Here is a 17,545-nt window from a genome sequence, read left to right as displayed (position 1 = left end):
CACTGGTGAGAATCTGTTACAGAAGTTCAGTGAAAGTATTATTTGAATAGGCAACAAATATATAAGAAGTAAAAACTTTTATCCCACGAATAACAAAAATCCCTGGATCAAGTTAGTTTCTCAATTTACCTCTTGTAAGAAGAATGTCTGTGTTAAGAATGTGGGCCCTGGGGCGTCTGGGTGGCTAAGTGAGCCTTTGGCTCAGGGCATGATCCCAGGGTTCTGAGATTGAGTCCCGCATCAGGCTCCCCACAGGGAGCCTGCTTCTCCCTCTGCCTGTGTCTCTGCCTCTCTCTCTCTCTGTCTCTCATGAATAAATAAATCTTTAAAAAAAAAAAAAAAGTGAGCCCTTGTCAGATTGCCTTAGTTTCTTTCTAAAGAGTTTTGTAAACTTTCTGGTCCTAATATTACACATTTGGAAAATGAGGATAATCACAGTTCCTACTTATTGTGATGACTGAATAAGAGAAACTGCTTATACCTGGCACATAGTAGGTTATCAGGAAAATTGTGCATCTATTAACAGTAGTAACTTGAATAATTGAGGGTATCTGCAGAGTCTACATCATTAAATATCTATTAAAAACATATGTGCCCACCATCATGAATAACTTAGGTGCCTAAAGACAGAAGGGCATAACCAGGGGGAACTTACTGCAATTTCTCTCTCTTTTTTTTTTAAAGATTTTATTTATTTATTCACAAGAGAGAGAGAGAGAGAGAGAGAGAGAGAGAGAGAGAGGCAGAGACACAGTCCAAGGGAGAAGCAGGCTCCATGCAGGGAACCCGATGTGGGACCTGATCCCAGGTCTCCAGGATCACACCCCGGGGCCGAAGGTGGTGCTAAACCGCTGAGCTACCTGGGAATCCCCTGCAATTTCTCTTACACTAAAATCTCATTTAGTATTAGTTTGAAAAAAATTGATGGTTTAATGCGCATTTAGTACTATCAGACGCTTTATATATTAGGACAATTAGAAAAGGTTCCTGCCTTCACAGTAATGGATAACATCTAAAACCCATGCACAAATGGGGAAAAAAGATGTAGCAAAGAGAGAGACCTTAGCTTGCCAGTCACACAACTTCACACAGTGTTATCAGAAAGCATTTGTTAGTAAAGAGACATTGTGAGGAACTACAATCACAGCTTCTTCAAATTCCCTGGGACTGTCCAAGACATGGAGCCTAAGATGCTGGTACCAAAATCTACTTTTCCATTCTTTTGGCTGAAATGGGGAAAATAAAATTGAAATGTAGTAAATGAAGGAACAAAATGGGGGTGAGTAGAAATATTGTAATGGGAGGTTCATTTTATGAGCGCTTTTATTTTAATGACTGTACTCTCTAGATTATAGGTAAAATTTTATGTAAATCCAGACCTAATTTTTCATAAAATAAAAATATAGGGCAAGGACCAAAAACAAACCCACTGACTATCCAAACTGAAAGCTTCTTGCTTTACACCTGCAATCGAAGTATGAAATCTATTTTAACTCCTTCTTTGAACATAAAATTCATAATACTTGGCATTTAACTTAAAAAATTCAAAATAATACAAACCCATTTTTTGACCTGAAGACACTTCAAATTCCTTCTTTTAGTTTATGATAGCAGTGACCAATTTCAAAGAGGTTCAATACGAATTGACTGCCTTGAAGATACAAATTGCTATAATTATCTTTGAATACACCTATCATTAAACTAAAATGGATGTCAATAAAGCAGCAAAAAATATTTAAGCTATTCAGTGCATATTATTACAAAACAAGAGAAAAATAATCTCCCCTCTTCTTTCAACAACAGTAGTTTGGACGATAATTTTCACATTTTATCTGTATACATGAAATCACATAATATTTTCCTGCTATTTACACTACTATTCTGTTTTCAAAAGATCATCAGATGTTGTCATATATATATATATATACGTATATATATGTGTATATATATATATATATGAGTGTGTGTGTGTAAATGCATCTGAAGTCGTAGTCAGGATTTTACTTTAAGGAAAATATAAGCCTGGTGGTTTAAAAAAGGGAAATATTTTGGTAAGATTTGAACTGAAATAAACACAGTATGGTATTAAAACATATTCACAGTAGAGTTAAAATTCTAACTAATTCAAAGCTATGTTTAGAACAGTCATTCCTAATAACATTCAGAATCTTTTGGCTCTTTCCATAGGGGTATGGCAGTGCCAAAAAGAGTACAATGTTCAGTTGTTCATTCTGATTGCAGTTTTTAATGTAATTTGCCCTGTGCATCCCAAGTTCACCTTGTCAGAGAGTACTGCCTCCCCAAGGCTGCCCCAGGGTCCTGTTGACGGATGGCTCTAATTGCAGTCGGCGCTGTAAACAAGGCAGCTACTCCATGCTCCGCGAGCACACGGAAATAAGCGCCAGCATCTGGTGTTCCCACAGGCTTCCCCTACAATGAGATTCATTTAAAATGTCACTGGGTAAAATGTCTCATATTTCATTGACAGTTCAATACTTATACATTTAACACAGCGATATTAATAAAGTGGGGTTCTCAACAAATCTTAGTTTTAAAATAGCCCTATGTGCTATCATAAATAAAACACACCAAATGCCCAGGCTCCAGAGAGGCCATTTGCTCCATTACATCATCCTAAAAGCTTTTCAATTTGCCATTTTTCCCTTCTTAAGTTTTCTCAAAGATAAAGGACAGGAACTATATATCACAATCAAATTAATAACATAAAACAGTCTTCTGTTAGCCAAGAAATGAAATACATTGTTTTGGGTGATAGATAAGTGAGAAGTATGATTGTTATGCATTTCTAACTAACACTTTTCTTTCTAATTATTTTTAAAAGTGACAAGAATGGGGCTCAGTCTGTTAGGTGGTGGACTCTTGACTTCGGCCCAAGTCATGATCTCAGGGTCCTGAAATCGATCCCTGCATTGGGCTCCCTGCTCAGTGCATAGTCTGCACGAGATTGTCTCTCCCCTCCTCTTTCCTTGCCCCTCCCCCAGCTCACTCACTCTCTCAAAATAAATAAATAAAATCTTTAAAAAAAGAAGTGACAGTAACAATTCTCAAAGTATTTGAGAAGACAGAAATATATGGGATCACAGTAATTTCTGAACAATAACTTTTTCAATTAAATGCCTCATTCCAAGGAAAACAACTCTTATGACTTAAAAAAATTCAGTAAGATATTTCCAAATGTATGTTTCCTATAACCTCAAAGCAACATTTTACATATTCAATAAAAAATTCATGAATAAAAATCTAGCAACTTTATAATCAAAAAGACCCAAACTTTTTTTTTTTTTTTTTTTTTTTGAGAGAGAGAGAGAGAGAGAGAGTGCACTGTGGGAAGGGGCAGAGGCAGAGGCAGAGGGAGAAAGAGAATCCCAAGCAGCCTCCATGCTCATGCCCAATTTAATTCCGGACAGAGGGCTGGATCTCACAACCCTCAGAGATCATGACCTGAGCGGAAATCAAGAGGCAGTGGCTTAACCAACAGAGCCACCAAGCTCCCCCAAAGCATTTTTCAATTGATGTTTCTGTGAAGTAGAAAATGAGCATAGCATAAATAAATCAGTGATTCTGCAAAAATTCTGAGTGTTCCATAAAATCTATGGTCGCCCAGCCATATCCCCTCATTCCTTAATCCAATCTCATTACCGCTACTTTTTCCTTTGATTCTAAAGCAAAGTGCCTGGAATGTTAATATATGTTATATAAAAACAATCAAATCCTTTTGGAAGGGGTTGAGATAATAAAGGAAAACATATCTCTGATTTTGGACCATTTCTTGAATACTTAAAAGTGTTAAAGAACATCAGGCATTCCCAAAAGATGAGTTACTATATATGTAGTGTTTCCTAAACTTCTCTGTCCACATTCCCTATATGAACATCTCATGGATCTTATATTCTGGAAAACACACCCAGGAAACACTGATAAATAAGTTAAAAAGAGAAAAGTTGTTGCTAGTGGCAAACTGAGATGTCTCTCCAAACAGAGAAGAATAAATGAAAGGATAAAAAGAGGTTGTTCATTAATTTAGATTCACTATCTACTTCTACTTGGATCTTTGATAGGTCATTATTAGTTTGTACTTTCTTTTCTTTTAATGACTACCTTTAATATTCTTTCATATAATTATGTTTTTTTAAAATATAACCTCTTTCTTATATCCTGCTTCTTTTTCTCTTACTATTTTTAAAACCAAGGAATTTATTGCAACTAGAAATTCATTTTTATTATCACAAGTATCCCAAAATACTTGATTTCAATTTAATTCCATTATCACATGGTAATAGAATAATCAACATGTTGATATAGTATAAAAAGCTGCCAGATATAATCTGGCAACTCATGTACATAACTTGACTTACAATTTTTTTTTAATTTTTTTTTTTTATGATAGTCACACACAGAGAGAGAGAGAGAGAGGCAGAGACATAGGCAGAGGGAGAAGCAGGCTCCATGCACCGGGAGCCCGACATGGGATTCGATCCTGGGTCTCCAGGATCGCGCCCTGGGCCAAAGGCAGGCGCTAAACCACTGCGCCACCCAGGGATCCTTGACTTACAAATTTTGAAGCCTTGAGCACATCAGTCTAAAATGAACGAGTACTTTTGTTCTTTTGAACCAAGTGAGGTAAACATTTGACTTTTACTTTTTCGATCTGTCTTAGGCACTGTTCAGTCCCTGGTGTACTAGATTGTGACTTCAGAAACTTGATCTCACCCACATAAAGATGATTTATTAACTGACCTTATGCAATTGACTTTCCCTGTCTGTGCTGCCATTTTCATGCCTGCTAAATAAGAATAAATCACTTTTCCAATATTTCCTCGATAAGCTAAAAGCACTGAGATAATATTTTAAAGTAGTTTGACCTCTACTGAAGAAAGATATTTTATAGGCAATTGGAATTGAGTTCACTACAGTTCCGGTGTCATGGGACAAAGATAATACACTCAATAAAGGGTGATATTAGTGTCATAACAGAATGCTATACCATAATGACTACCTATATGGAGGAAAAAATTAATGGATCTTATAATGCCTTCAATTAATTATGTCTAATGATAAAGACGGCTTAAATATTAGAAATAATAAAAACCTTTTTATAAATAATATGATTATTACTGTTGCAATTCTGACCCACAGCAAATACATTTTCATCAATATTTTTTAGCATAAAAATCATGATAACATAGCATTTCTATTAGGACACTAATGGAAGTGATGTATATAATTGCACCATATTCCTTTGTAAATTCGTTGAGCTCAGAAAGGTTCAGATTTTTGCATCTTATTGTCCATTCCCACAGGATCATTCGATGCTGTGCTTCACTATTTTAGAATTTAGTGACTCAAAGGCTTATTGATTTTATTAAACATTCTTCTCCTCTGCTCTCCCATACATATACAAGCTGTGTACACACACACATGCATGCATGCACAGGCATTATTATTTTACAATACTGTTTAAAAATTACCAATAGCACACTAACCACGCTGAGTTGCTTGGAGAAAATGACTTTGATTCCAGAACTTGCATATTCAGTGAGAAGCAACAGCCCAAACACTATTCAACTGAAAAGTAGGAAGATTCTAAAATTGTAGGGATTTTTAACAAACATACACACCGAAAGCAGTAATGCGGCTAAAAGGTAACAATAACAAAAACTTAAATTGGTTTGTTTATTTATTTATTACCAAATTGACCTGTGTTCTCATTCCCTTTCCCCAAACTAAGGCTAAAGTGTCCACTGCTGCCCAGAAAATAGAAGCAAAAAGCAATCCCTACAATGGTGAAGCAGGGATTCTAAGCGCTCAGCTGTTATAGATCGTGAATTTTTAATATCAGAGACTTGTAAGACAGCAACTGCTAATGTTTATAATGTACTTAGCGATGGTGCAAAGCATAGAAACTGAGACAGACAAATACCTGAAGATTAAGTTGCATACACAATTTTCTACCACTTATGATTCAGTATGTTAGTTTGAAGCAACCAGAGACAATAGATAGTGAGTTAGAAAACCAGGTGATGTCTCAACTTCTCACATAATCCATCCTGAGGTTCAATGGAAAATAATGAAAGACAGCAATTTACCAAGACTAAGACAAGCTTACGCATTAGAGTTAGATCTTTGAGCAAGAAATCATTTGCTTTATTAATCCTCTGATTTTGGTTTATCCAAAGGCTTGGTGTCAAAGCTACTTGTCATTTCTCGGACATTGACATACAAATTTCTGAGTCAACTGAAGTTTTTGCCTCTTTTTGTGGCAGGATTAGAAATACATCTGGTCTCTTTTTGAACACTACTTCTGAGAACATCACCGAAGGCATGTTTGTACTGCAGTTCTAAGGTGAAGACAGCAACACCCCTTACAGACTAGTTCTGAATTTAATTTCAGCAGACAGGTGCAGCAGTGCTGGCTGGTTTATTCTGGAAGCATGATGAGATTGGCAATAGCATTTGTTAAGTTCCTACTACATGCCTTGTTCCTTTACTAAGGGATGAAAGTTTGGGCATGCAACATCTAAACTTGAGACTTGTTAAAACATAAGCAGTTCCTCAGGATATAATATTTAGTGAGAGAAAAGTAAAATGCAGGATGGTGTGCATATCATTTAGACGACACCGTATGAAAAAAAAAAAAAAAAAGACGACACCGTATGTATGAAAATGAGGAAGGGGACACTCTTTATGTAAGAGTGAACTAATAGACACAGAAGACTGACCGCTTCCAAGTCAGAGAAATTGAACTGCTAGGAACAGAGGACAGTGAGGTTTGCATTCTTTACCCTTTTGTGAGTTTTGAGATATGAACCAAATGAGTGTACAACCGCTTTTAAAAATGGGCTTTTTCTTCCCTAAAGTCCCTCTCTCAATAACACCTATTAGTTATCCCAATCTTGAAAACATTACTACTGCGTTAAAGCCCTATGAGACAACCACTCTATGCCTTAAGACCCTCAGATCTAGGATTTTGTGTTACTATAGCAGATTCCCTCTTAAGGAGTAAAAACTTGCTTATAAAAACAATTGATAACCAAGACTTTAAATCAACTGGCTTCATTGATTATTTGCTAGAGATTTCCCATAATTCCATGGGGCTCACCGGTGGGGATATCCTACCACTTTGCCTTCCTTGATCTTATTCATACCGCCATCTAATTTGCCTCGATCCAGTGACTGTCAACCCTAAATGTAGATTAGACATGCTTGGGATGCTTTTGAAAGATACCAATATCTGTTCCTCACTCCCAGAGACTATGATCTGATTGGCCTTAAATTTGGCCTGGTATTGTTATGTTTCATGTAATAAGTAATTCTAATGTGCAGCCAACGTTGAGAACCAAGGCATAGTCCTTAGATATCAGGCATTACCTGAGGCTAGGCCATTATCCAATACCAGCTGCCTCATTACCCTGGGAAATGAGCCTAGAACTCAACATTAGCCTTTTTCCACCTGCTATAAATAAATGAGTCAATCCAAGTATCAATAAAAAATATACTGATAATTGAAATCTGACTATTGGGAGCCAAATATTGGGAAAATAATTGGGGAGAATTGCCTCATTCTTTATATCTTGCTCTATAACTTGTCTAGACTCGAGACTCTACATACATACTATGATTTATAGGACCTAGCATTCTGAATACAATTATCCTTTCTCCAAAGACAGGAAGAACAGCCCCAGGTCAGCCGCTTTTTCTGTGTTGCCAGAGACTTCTGAAAGCTAAGTTTCAGTTTAAAGGTTTTGTTTGGTTATATCACTACTTGAAAGGATTATATCTTAATCTTTTAGATGAAAGGTTTCTGACCAGACTTGAAGGTAAGTTCAGGAGTATTCTGATTTTTTTAATGTGTAAATGTTCATTTTCCTAGGGAGATAAGTCAATATGATTGGATTCTGAAAAGGAGTCCATAACCAAGGTCTCTAGGCAGATGAGAGCCTCCCCAACATAGGAATCTCTTCAAAGATTTCCTGCTTAGCTCTGGGAAATGGCTCGGCATCCACATTGGTAAGGAAGAAGTCAAATGGTCACTATTTGCAGATGACATGCTACTATACACCCATGCACAGATTCCACCCCAAAACTATTAGAAGTATTAAAGGAATTTAGTAAAGTTGCAGGTTACAAAATTAATACCCAGAAATCAGTGGCATTCTTTTTTTATTTTTAAAGATTTTATTTATTTATTCATGAAAGACACAGAGAGAGAGGCAGGGACACAGGCAGAGGGAGAAGCAGGCTCCATGCAGGGGAGCCTGACATGGAACTCGATCCCAGGACTCCAGGATCATGCCGCCCTGGGCTGAAGATGGTGCTAAACCACTGAGCCACCAAGGATTCCCATCAGTGGCATTTCTATACATTAATAACAAAGTAGCAGAAAAAGTAATTAAGAAAACAACTCCATTTTACAACTGCACCGCAAAGAATAAAATACCTAGGGATGAACTTAACCAAAGAGGTGAAAGACCTGTACCCCAGAAACCACAAACCACTGGTGAAAGCAACTGAAGATGACATGATAGACACTTTAAATATCCTACAAATTGTGTCCATTATTCCTCAGTAAAGCTGAATTTTAAAGAGAGAGAGAGAGAGTGAGAGAGAGTGAGAGAGAGAGAGAGATCCCTTCTGGTTGGTTCTTCCCCTATTTTCTCCCAGATCCCTGAGAGAGTTGACCATATTGGGCCTTGTGATGAGGATACCCTCCAATGAATAAGCCACTGCTTCCACCCAGGTCATAAGAGTCCATCTGTCCCACTAAAAAGATGCTTACCTCTGAAAGTATTAATGCCAAGTAAATGAAGCAGAGCCCTGGAATTGGTAATTCTGCAGACCCAGTGCTGAGCTAATTAGGGACTCTGACATATTTACCACTCTCAGCAGTCACAGGGAGCATTTATCACTAGGATAGCTGGTAGCTCATGGCTTCTAGCAGGATGGCTTTCACCCCTGAATGCCTCCAGGCTGATGAGCAATCACTGCTCTCTGCACTAGAGGGACAAATTGAGGGTTTCTTTACTCATGGTGAGTAGTATGAGTAGACTTTGCTGTAAGCAGAGAAATTAAATGGCTTCTTGCTTTTATTACACTAACAGATTTCTGCCCAGGAAGTCAAGTGTGGCTATCCCGGATGTACATTGCAATTCGACCTAGGGTTGTGCAGAGTCTGGCTACTCCATTCAGTCCAATAATTTATCTAAAATAAGCTTCAAAATGCTCATAGTTCCCCCATGTACAAAACACACAAACCTTCCCATGGAATCGCTAATACCACACCTTATTGCAAAAACCCTCTTCAGTTATTGTTCTATCAGACCTCTTTCTGAAGTACTTGGCACTGCTGATGCCCATCTTCTAGAAAATCCCCTTCTGCTTCAGGATACCATTTTTCTGATTCTCCTACTGCCTCTCCAATTTTTCATTCTCAGTTTTTATAGCTTCCCTTTCTTAATCTTTACTTCTCTGAGTGTCTTAATCACCTCAGATGACTTAAATTACTAACTTTTCTACTCATCTCTAATTCTGAAAGTTTCTCTGGGCTTCAAACCTTGACTTCCCAATGTCCTACAAATATTTAAGTAGCAGCTTTAAAATTGACATTACTAAAACTAAAAATGATCTTTGCCCCTTCACAATTTCTGTTGTTCCTCATACAGCAGTTCAGTTGGTAACCACCAACTCAACTTCCTATTGAGCTCTATCTTACAATATGCACCCTGATATCCTGACATCCTGCCCTCTCCTTAAAGATCACTGATACCCTGCTTCTGGCCACTAGCTGAAACTACTCAATAATTTCCCAATTATTCATCTCTACATTACAGGTAGAGAGCACTGCTTTTGGAGCCAGAGAACATTGTTTCAAATCCCAACTCTGTCACTCATGGGCCACTGGTAAAGTTACTTAATGTCCCTGATCTTCAGTTTCTATAGTTGTAAATAGGGATTCAAAACATTTATCCCATGGGTGTATGGATAGAAATAGTTAAGACCATGTTTAGTAGAGTTCCAGTCACTCAACACCCAATCAACAGTAGCTATTATTATTACTGGCATGGCTGCATCCACAAAGCTTTCCTTGTCTACTCTAATCCTAAACTTCCCTCAAGACACTGGTAGACAGATTTTGAGCCAGGGTGAACTCCAAACTGCCATTTACAAGCGATGCAACCTAAATCAATTTCTTTAATCCCTTTGATCTTTATTTAGTTCCATCATCAGAAAATTGCATCAAAACAAGTGCAAGAATTAAATGTAGAGTATTTACAGAGGCAATGGCTTAATGTCATCTCTGAAAAAAAAATTATATCTTCTACACAGTGTAAGAAATTTCTTAGGCAATGTTTGGGTCTGCTTCCTTTCTGTCCTTTACATTAATCTTAATTCTTTGACTATATTGTCAGTGTGTTCAGGGCAAGGAGTGTGTCTGATACTTATTCTGTTTCCCTATCAACCTCTAGAAAATACTGAGCTCACAAGAGGCACCAATAAATATCGTTGATGGACCCATGACAATAGCTGCAGTTGCTTGCTCCAACATAAAACACAGGCACACATAGAGAAAAATAAACTCAGAAATAAATATCTTTGAACAACTAGTCATGTGAGAAATCTAAAAGATGCTGGCATCAGCTTTGCAATCTTTTCCGATTGAGGAGATCAAATTATATAGCCTGAATCAGAGTAATAACTGTCATCATTTTTCTCCTTCGGTACATACATAAAAGTACATTGCTGTTATACTAGATTTAAAAAGAACAAGAAAGAAGGAAATCATTTCCTATTAGATAAGAGGAGAAGAAGACTCTGATGTGTGCCTTTGAGTGTACTAGTTAGCAACATCAGGGGTACCAGTCTTAAAAGGAAGTAGCATATCCCTATGCTTGAAGGAAGCAAATCCCTGTCCTAAAAAAAAAAAAAAAAAAAAAAAAAAAAAATCATCAAATTAGAGAAAACAGGTTAACATGGAAAATGCAAAATTTTTGCAAAAAGAAGATAACTCTATACATGCAAGCAATGATTACATTTTAAAAATGAAGCCCTGGAAGGGATAAAAATTCAGAAGGTCCATGTGTGGAAAATGCATCATAGGCATCATAGGCAATAGAGGCAAAAATCCTCTATTTCCTCTTATTGTCTGAGAAGGCAGAATGTAGTACATATCTTCAAAGCTAATTGTTGAATTTTTAACAGATAGCCAACTGTCCTGGTAAATCTAGTGAGCATACATTACTGAAATGGCTTGCTGCTATAAGGTATACAATTTGTGAAATGCAAATGGAGATTATAAGTCCAGAGCAGTTCGAAGTAGGTGACACGTGCATTGAAGAGATACTGTGGATGATTTGAAGAGTGTTCAATACAAAAATAATTTGAAAGTAATTAAAGTAGTATCAATATTCTTAAACATAAGATTTTCAAACTGGAAAATGTTTTGATCCATGTATAGAAAGTGATAGTAATTATGTCTAAAATATGTGTATGTAATCATATTTTGCTATTTTACTATGTATGCATATATCTTGTGATATTTCTTTGAGGCTTTCAAACTACATTATCTTAACCTGATTCCTGAGCAAATAAAGGAAAGCATAGAGCTCATTTTCACACTAATCATCTTAAAGAAGAAAGAATAGATAGGGGTACCTAAACTCTTCCTTCCTCCTATGAATTCGAGAAAAGAGCAATCAGTAAGAGAATATCAATCTGAATATTCTGAACTCTTCGAAGATATATACAGATTATAAACCAGTACGATGAAGCCCAGCAAAAAAAAGAAGCGAAAGATTATACATGTTTAGACAATATAAGCCATGAAATGTACCAGTTTATTCACAGATGAAAGGCTTCATGGCCTCTCTCATTTCACTCACAAGTTCAGCTCTGAAAGGCCAGATCGTTGAGGGGACAGATCACTGGGTTATTTTCCATTTATGCTACTCATTCTTCAAAGTTGATACTAAGAGGATCAACAACATCCTTGGGTGCGGATTCCTTTGCCTGGCTCTTAGAAGAGAATTAACAGGCTCTAAAGGGAGCTGCCTTTAGTGATTTTAGTGATTTGATGACTGCTGCCAAGTTACAAAGGTAGACTTTGAAGGAAGAAATGTGGAGTATCTGCATATTCAACCATTTCAATGACTGGATTTCATGGGAATGAACAGTTGGTTTTTATATTGTAGAATTTTATTCTGGGAGAGAATAAATCCGTGTTTGGATAATAGCACTAGCTTATTATATCTTGGCAACTATTCTACAGGCTTTTCATGGATTGACCAATTTAATAAAATATAAGAAAAATGCTATTAATATTGATATTTATAGATAACAAAACTGAGGTTGAGGGCAAAAGCAGACAGATAAAAGCAGAGCAAAATAAATACCACAGATACTCATATTTCCAGTCCAGTGACCATGTTCATATATCACAATTCAGAATCTTTAAAAAATCCTCTATTTCCTCTTATTGTCTGAGAAGGCGGAATGTAGTACATATCTTCAAAGCTAATTGTTGAATTTTTAACAGATAGCCAACTGTCCTGGTAAATCTAGTGAGCATACATTACTGAAATGGCTTGCTGCTATAAGGTATACAATTTGTGAAATGCAAACAAATGTAAAAGGAGTGCAAGCTTTCATTCCGTGAGGACTTCCAAAGAGACTGTTACTACATAAAAATGGCAACTGCCATATCAAGATCAAGTACACCAACTAGTTTACGACTTAATGCCAAACTAAATTGAAGGTGACCAGTAATCAACATTCCATTCTAGGTAATAACTTAGCCAAAGAACAGTAAGCTACTTTCTTCTTCTTCTTTTTTTTTTTTTAATTTAAGGTAAAACCTATTTGAGTATATTTTGGTATATTTTGTATTTTTTTACACAAGTAGTTTTACATAATTTTCCTCAGATTTACTGAGGTGTAACTGACAAATAAAAATTGTATGTATTTAAAATGTACAACTTGGTGTGTTTATGAATGTATATACATTCTGAAATAATCACAATAATCAAGCTAGTTAATATATTCATTATCTCACATAGTTAGGATTTTCTTTTCTTTTTTTCTTTTTGGTGTTTGTGTTTGGTGAGAACACTGGCAATCTATCCTTTTATCAAATTTGAAACATATAATACAGTCTTTTAAACTGTAATCCTGTTGTTGTACATTAGATCTCCAGAACTAATTCATCTTGAATAACTGAAACTTTGTACACCTTGGCCAACATCTTTCCACCCAACAGCAAAGAAATACACATCCTTCTCAAGGGCATTTAAAACATTCTCCAACATAGATCACATGTTAGGTCACAAAACAAGCAAATTTAAGAAAATAGATATATCATTCCAAGTATCTTTCCTGACCACAATGGAATGAAACTAGAAATCAATAATAGTAAGAAAACAGTGAAATTCACAGATATGTAGAAACAACAGACTCTTGAACAACCATTGGGTCAATAAGGAAATCAAAAGAGAATTTTAAAAGCATCTCAAGACAGACGAAAATGAAAACATGACACACCAAAACTTACAGATGCAACAAAGCTGATACTAAGAGGTTAAGTTTATAGCAATAAACTCTGACATTTAAAAAAAGAGAGAGATCCCCAAAAGAGAGAGAAAGATCTCAAATAAGCATACTAAGTTTACATCTCAAGGAACCATATTAAGAAGAACAGCTAAGAACCTAAGTTAGCAGAAACAAGAAAATAATAAAGACTAGAGTAGAAATAAATCATAGAGAGAATAAAAAAACAATAGAAAAAATGAAAACTAAGAGTTGTTTGAGAAGATAAAATCGATAAACCTTTAGGTGGACTAACTAGGAAGAGAGAAGACTCAAAACAAAAAAAAAAAACAGAAAGAGCAGAGAATGTACCAGATGCTTCAGAAATTAAAAGGATCATGAAGGACAATAACAAAAAGTAATATCAAGTAAGTTAATTTCTTGCTTAGCCACACCGTTGCCATTATAAAAGCCTGGGTTCCACTGTATTATATGATTGAGATGTGTGTACAGGATACACATTTGTACATTAGTACCCAAGTGAAGATAAGTACTCAGCAAGATTCCTTTACCTTGAGAAGAAGTGTCGGGTTTTGATTCTGCAGATGACAGGGTTTTTGTAAAAGGGGACAAAACAGAAGAAAGAAGCCAAAAAGCTTATCTGAGTATATCCATCATTTACCAACACATACACGTGTCTGCACATACACACCAGGCTGCTAAATTTGTTTATACCTGAAAGTTCCTGTATGAAAGTATTGTTTGCTTCATTTCTCCTCTGACAACACTACTATCACAATATATCTTTGTCTATATGTCGTTGGGGTTAGGTCCGTCAGAATCAGTGCTCCATTAAGAAAGTAAATTTCCAAAAAGGCACCGTTTATTCTCTTCCTCTCAAAAAATAAGGACTGAATTATTCAGAATTGGTTTGCATACTTTAACTGGTTGTGCTAGTCTGATTTTTAGAATTGCATACCTTAAATATGTCCAGTTCAATGAATAATACCAAATCTTCGCTTATTTAAAAAAATATAAACTATTACTTTTGTTGTTCATAAAATTCTCTGGTAAAGATACTAGAATTACATATTCCTTCATAAGGGGAAAAAAGTCTTTACTTACAAAATCAAGGTTTGTTTGTTTGTTTCTCTTGATATCTTCATCCAGGTATTTATTAACAAATATTTATTGGGAACTAAATACATGTCAAGAGCACATACACACACACATTTCAGGCTTTTGTGTATTTCTCAATTGGCATGGGAACAAAATTCAAAAGAAGCAATGCTTACGCTATAAATGACTGCATATTTTTAATGGTTAGTAGCTGAGAATTGATGGTGAGCGAACACTAAGATGATCTCCTGCCTCTCGGAGGTTATAGCAGATGGGGCCAAATAAGCAAACCAAAGTGGCCTATAAACTAAAGGGAACTGGGTTTGGAACACAAAAAGGAAAAACCTTAGGTGCTTATGAGAGAGAACAAGATTTGACCCAGTCAGAAAGGTCAAGGAGGGCTTCATGAGGAGGAGATACTTGAGCTATGATCTAAAGGATGAGAGGAAATATATTTCAGGCAACAAGTGGACAAATTCCTGTAGCAGGAATGAGCATTTGAACAACTTGAGGAAAACAGGAGCAGGCTGTGCCTTGGAAGGGAAGAGAGTGAGCAACATTCAAGGGTTGAGAAGCCAAGAATGATTAGGACAGAAAATGTCCATTAGCGTTTGGAAAAATAGAGAGATCCAGGGAAATTACCAAAAGCTGTTATTATGGAATGATGGTGACAGATGCCAATGGGAGAGGACTGTAGAGTGACGTCCAGCTATCAGGCGCAGGTAAGCCTTCAACGAGGAAGAGAGTGTTCTAACTGCAAAGGGATAAGGAACTGAGAACTTATGCGTGATTTTTTTTTTTTTGGAGGGGGTTGTTTGTTTTAATGAAAGAAATAGAAATGTGTTAAAAATTTGGTAATTATCAGAAAGCTAAAGCCAAAGCAGACAACCAGGATTTCCAATATGTTTTCATCCTACAGATGCAGAGCTATATGCCCTCTGTGGCAGAAAAGAAAATCCTATTTTCTGCTTTATGTATTCATGTTGAAACACGAATTCAACAGTGTTTCAAGTGGGTGACTAAACATATCTAGAAGCTGAACTGATTTTCCAACTTAGTTATAACCATTTTTGAGTTTTTTCAGCTGATGTAGATATGTATTCAATTCCTGAATATTAAAAAAATTATCTTTGCTAAGAAAAAGGATTCATACATTATTCATTCATAAATTATCATGAACCATTTACATTCAGTAAGAGATATGTTTTATGAACTCCAGATGACTTGGTCATATAATGAACCAGTATTTCAGAACATCAATTTTTATCAAATCAAAATTCATCATTATGTAAAAATATCATCACACTCACCAATCCACTGCCATATAGCTTTTAAATGCTATAATTCATTAAAAATGAATATAAAGCTTTGAACATACTGAGCTGTATGATTATATTTCTCTTTAGAAAGGTAACCCTATGAGAAGTACATGAAGGACTTGTTATATTATTCTATTCACTGTAAAAAGAATATATTTTTAATTTCCTAATGAGAGATGTTAGCTTCCTAAATAAAAATAAACTAGTCAGACTAAAATAAAATAATATTAACTTGGTAATCCACTTAAAATTGGGGCACAAATGGGATGATCATTTGTGGAGGTTAATAAATATTTTTTCACTTGCTGGCCTGATGACAAGTCAGAACTCATTATCAGTTTATTTTGGTTTTATTTTAATTAATCGAGCAAACAAGTTTTTTTCCCTGCTTTCTGCACACTCAAGTTGTTAATTAATCCCCTTAGAAATGGTTCATTTGGGGATCCCTGGGTGGCGCAGCGGTTTAGCGCCTGCCTTTGGCCCAGGGCGCGATCCTGGAGCCCCGGGATCGAGTCCCACGTCGGGCTCCCAGTGCATGGAGCCTGCTTCTCCCTCTGCCTATGTCTCTGCCTCTATCTCTCTCTAACTGTGTGCCTATCATAAATAAATAAAATAAAAATTTAAAAAAAAAGAAATGGTTCATTTACACAACAAACTTTACCTACCACATGGAAAGCACCATGCCAGGCACAGGGCAGGGGTACAGAAATGACAATATCCCTTGCCCTCAGGGTTTACAGTATCACAGCACTGAATCTGCAAGATTAGAGGAATCTAGATAATATTATTGAAGTACAGAGAACACCTCAATCAGCCAAAGGAAAGCAAAGGAGATATCAGAGAGGAGATGATATTTAACTTGATCCCTTAAGGAAAGGACCACTCTGCTACATAATGAGAACAAAAGTGGAACTTTACCAGCAGGAACAACTCAATCACTGGCAGTTCTGTTCATGTAAGTGCCAGTATGACAGGGTTTTTAAGTGGGAAGCTGAGTCAGAGGCCAGGAACCATCGATAAGACTTTAAACATAGGCCAAAGGCAGATGACTATCACTCACTTGTATGAGGCAAAGGAGTCTGAACTCCTTTTGTAATAGACAAGAGTTCTTTGAAGGCTTAATTTTTTTTCATTTTTGAATTAAACTTTTTACATAAGATAATTGTAGATTCATGCAAATATACCATGTATTCTGGGTAAATACAGTTGAATATCACAACTGTAATACTGATATAGTCAAGGCACAGAACAGTTCCACCTCCATAAGGATACCTCATGTTGCCTTCCTAGTCACAGGTGTCCATTGCTAGTATATAGAAATACACTTGATATTTGGGTGTTCATCTTGTATCCTGAGACCTCATTGAACTCACTTTTTATGTTTTTTTTATATGTTCTATAATTTCCTACATAGATAATCATGCAGCCTCAAAGAGACACAATTTTATTTCTTCCTTTCTAAATGTTCTTGCTTTGGTTTCCAAGACTACGTTGAATAGAGGGTGACAGTGAGTATCTTTGCTTTGGTCAAATCACAGGAAGGAGCATTAAACCATTTATCATCAATACTG

At 36.2% G+C, this 17,545-nt stretch overlaps 1 protein-coding gene across 1 annotated transcript in view; it reads right to left on the bottom strand.

The window, feature by feature from the left end:
* ACSS3 (acyl-CoA synthetase short chain family member 3) overlaps nt 1-17,545 on the bottom strand; it is a 142,500-nt gene that overhangs the window by 55,671 nt on the left and 69,284 nt on the right. Inside the window, exon 8 of the mRNA XM_025438990.3 lies at nt 2,279-2,430. Coding sequence (XP_025294775.1) covers nt 2,279-2,430 — 152 coding nt within the window. The remainder of the gene's footprint in view (nt 1-2,278; nt 2,431-17,545) is intronic.

Source organism: Canis lupus, chromosome 15 (genome assembly GCF_003254725.2).
Source record: "Canis lupus dingo isolate Sandy chromosome 15, ASM325472v2, whole genome shotgun sequence".
Lineage (NCBI taxonomy): Eukaryota > Metazoa > Chordata > Mammalia > Carnivora > Canidae > Canis > Canis lupus.
The sequence above is the reverse complement of the archived record's forward strand: the minus strand, read 5'-3'. Positions and strand labels throughout refer to the sequence as shown.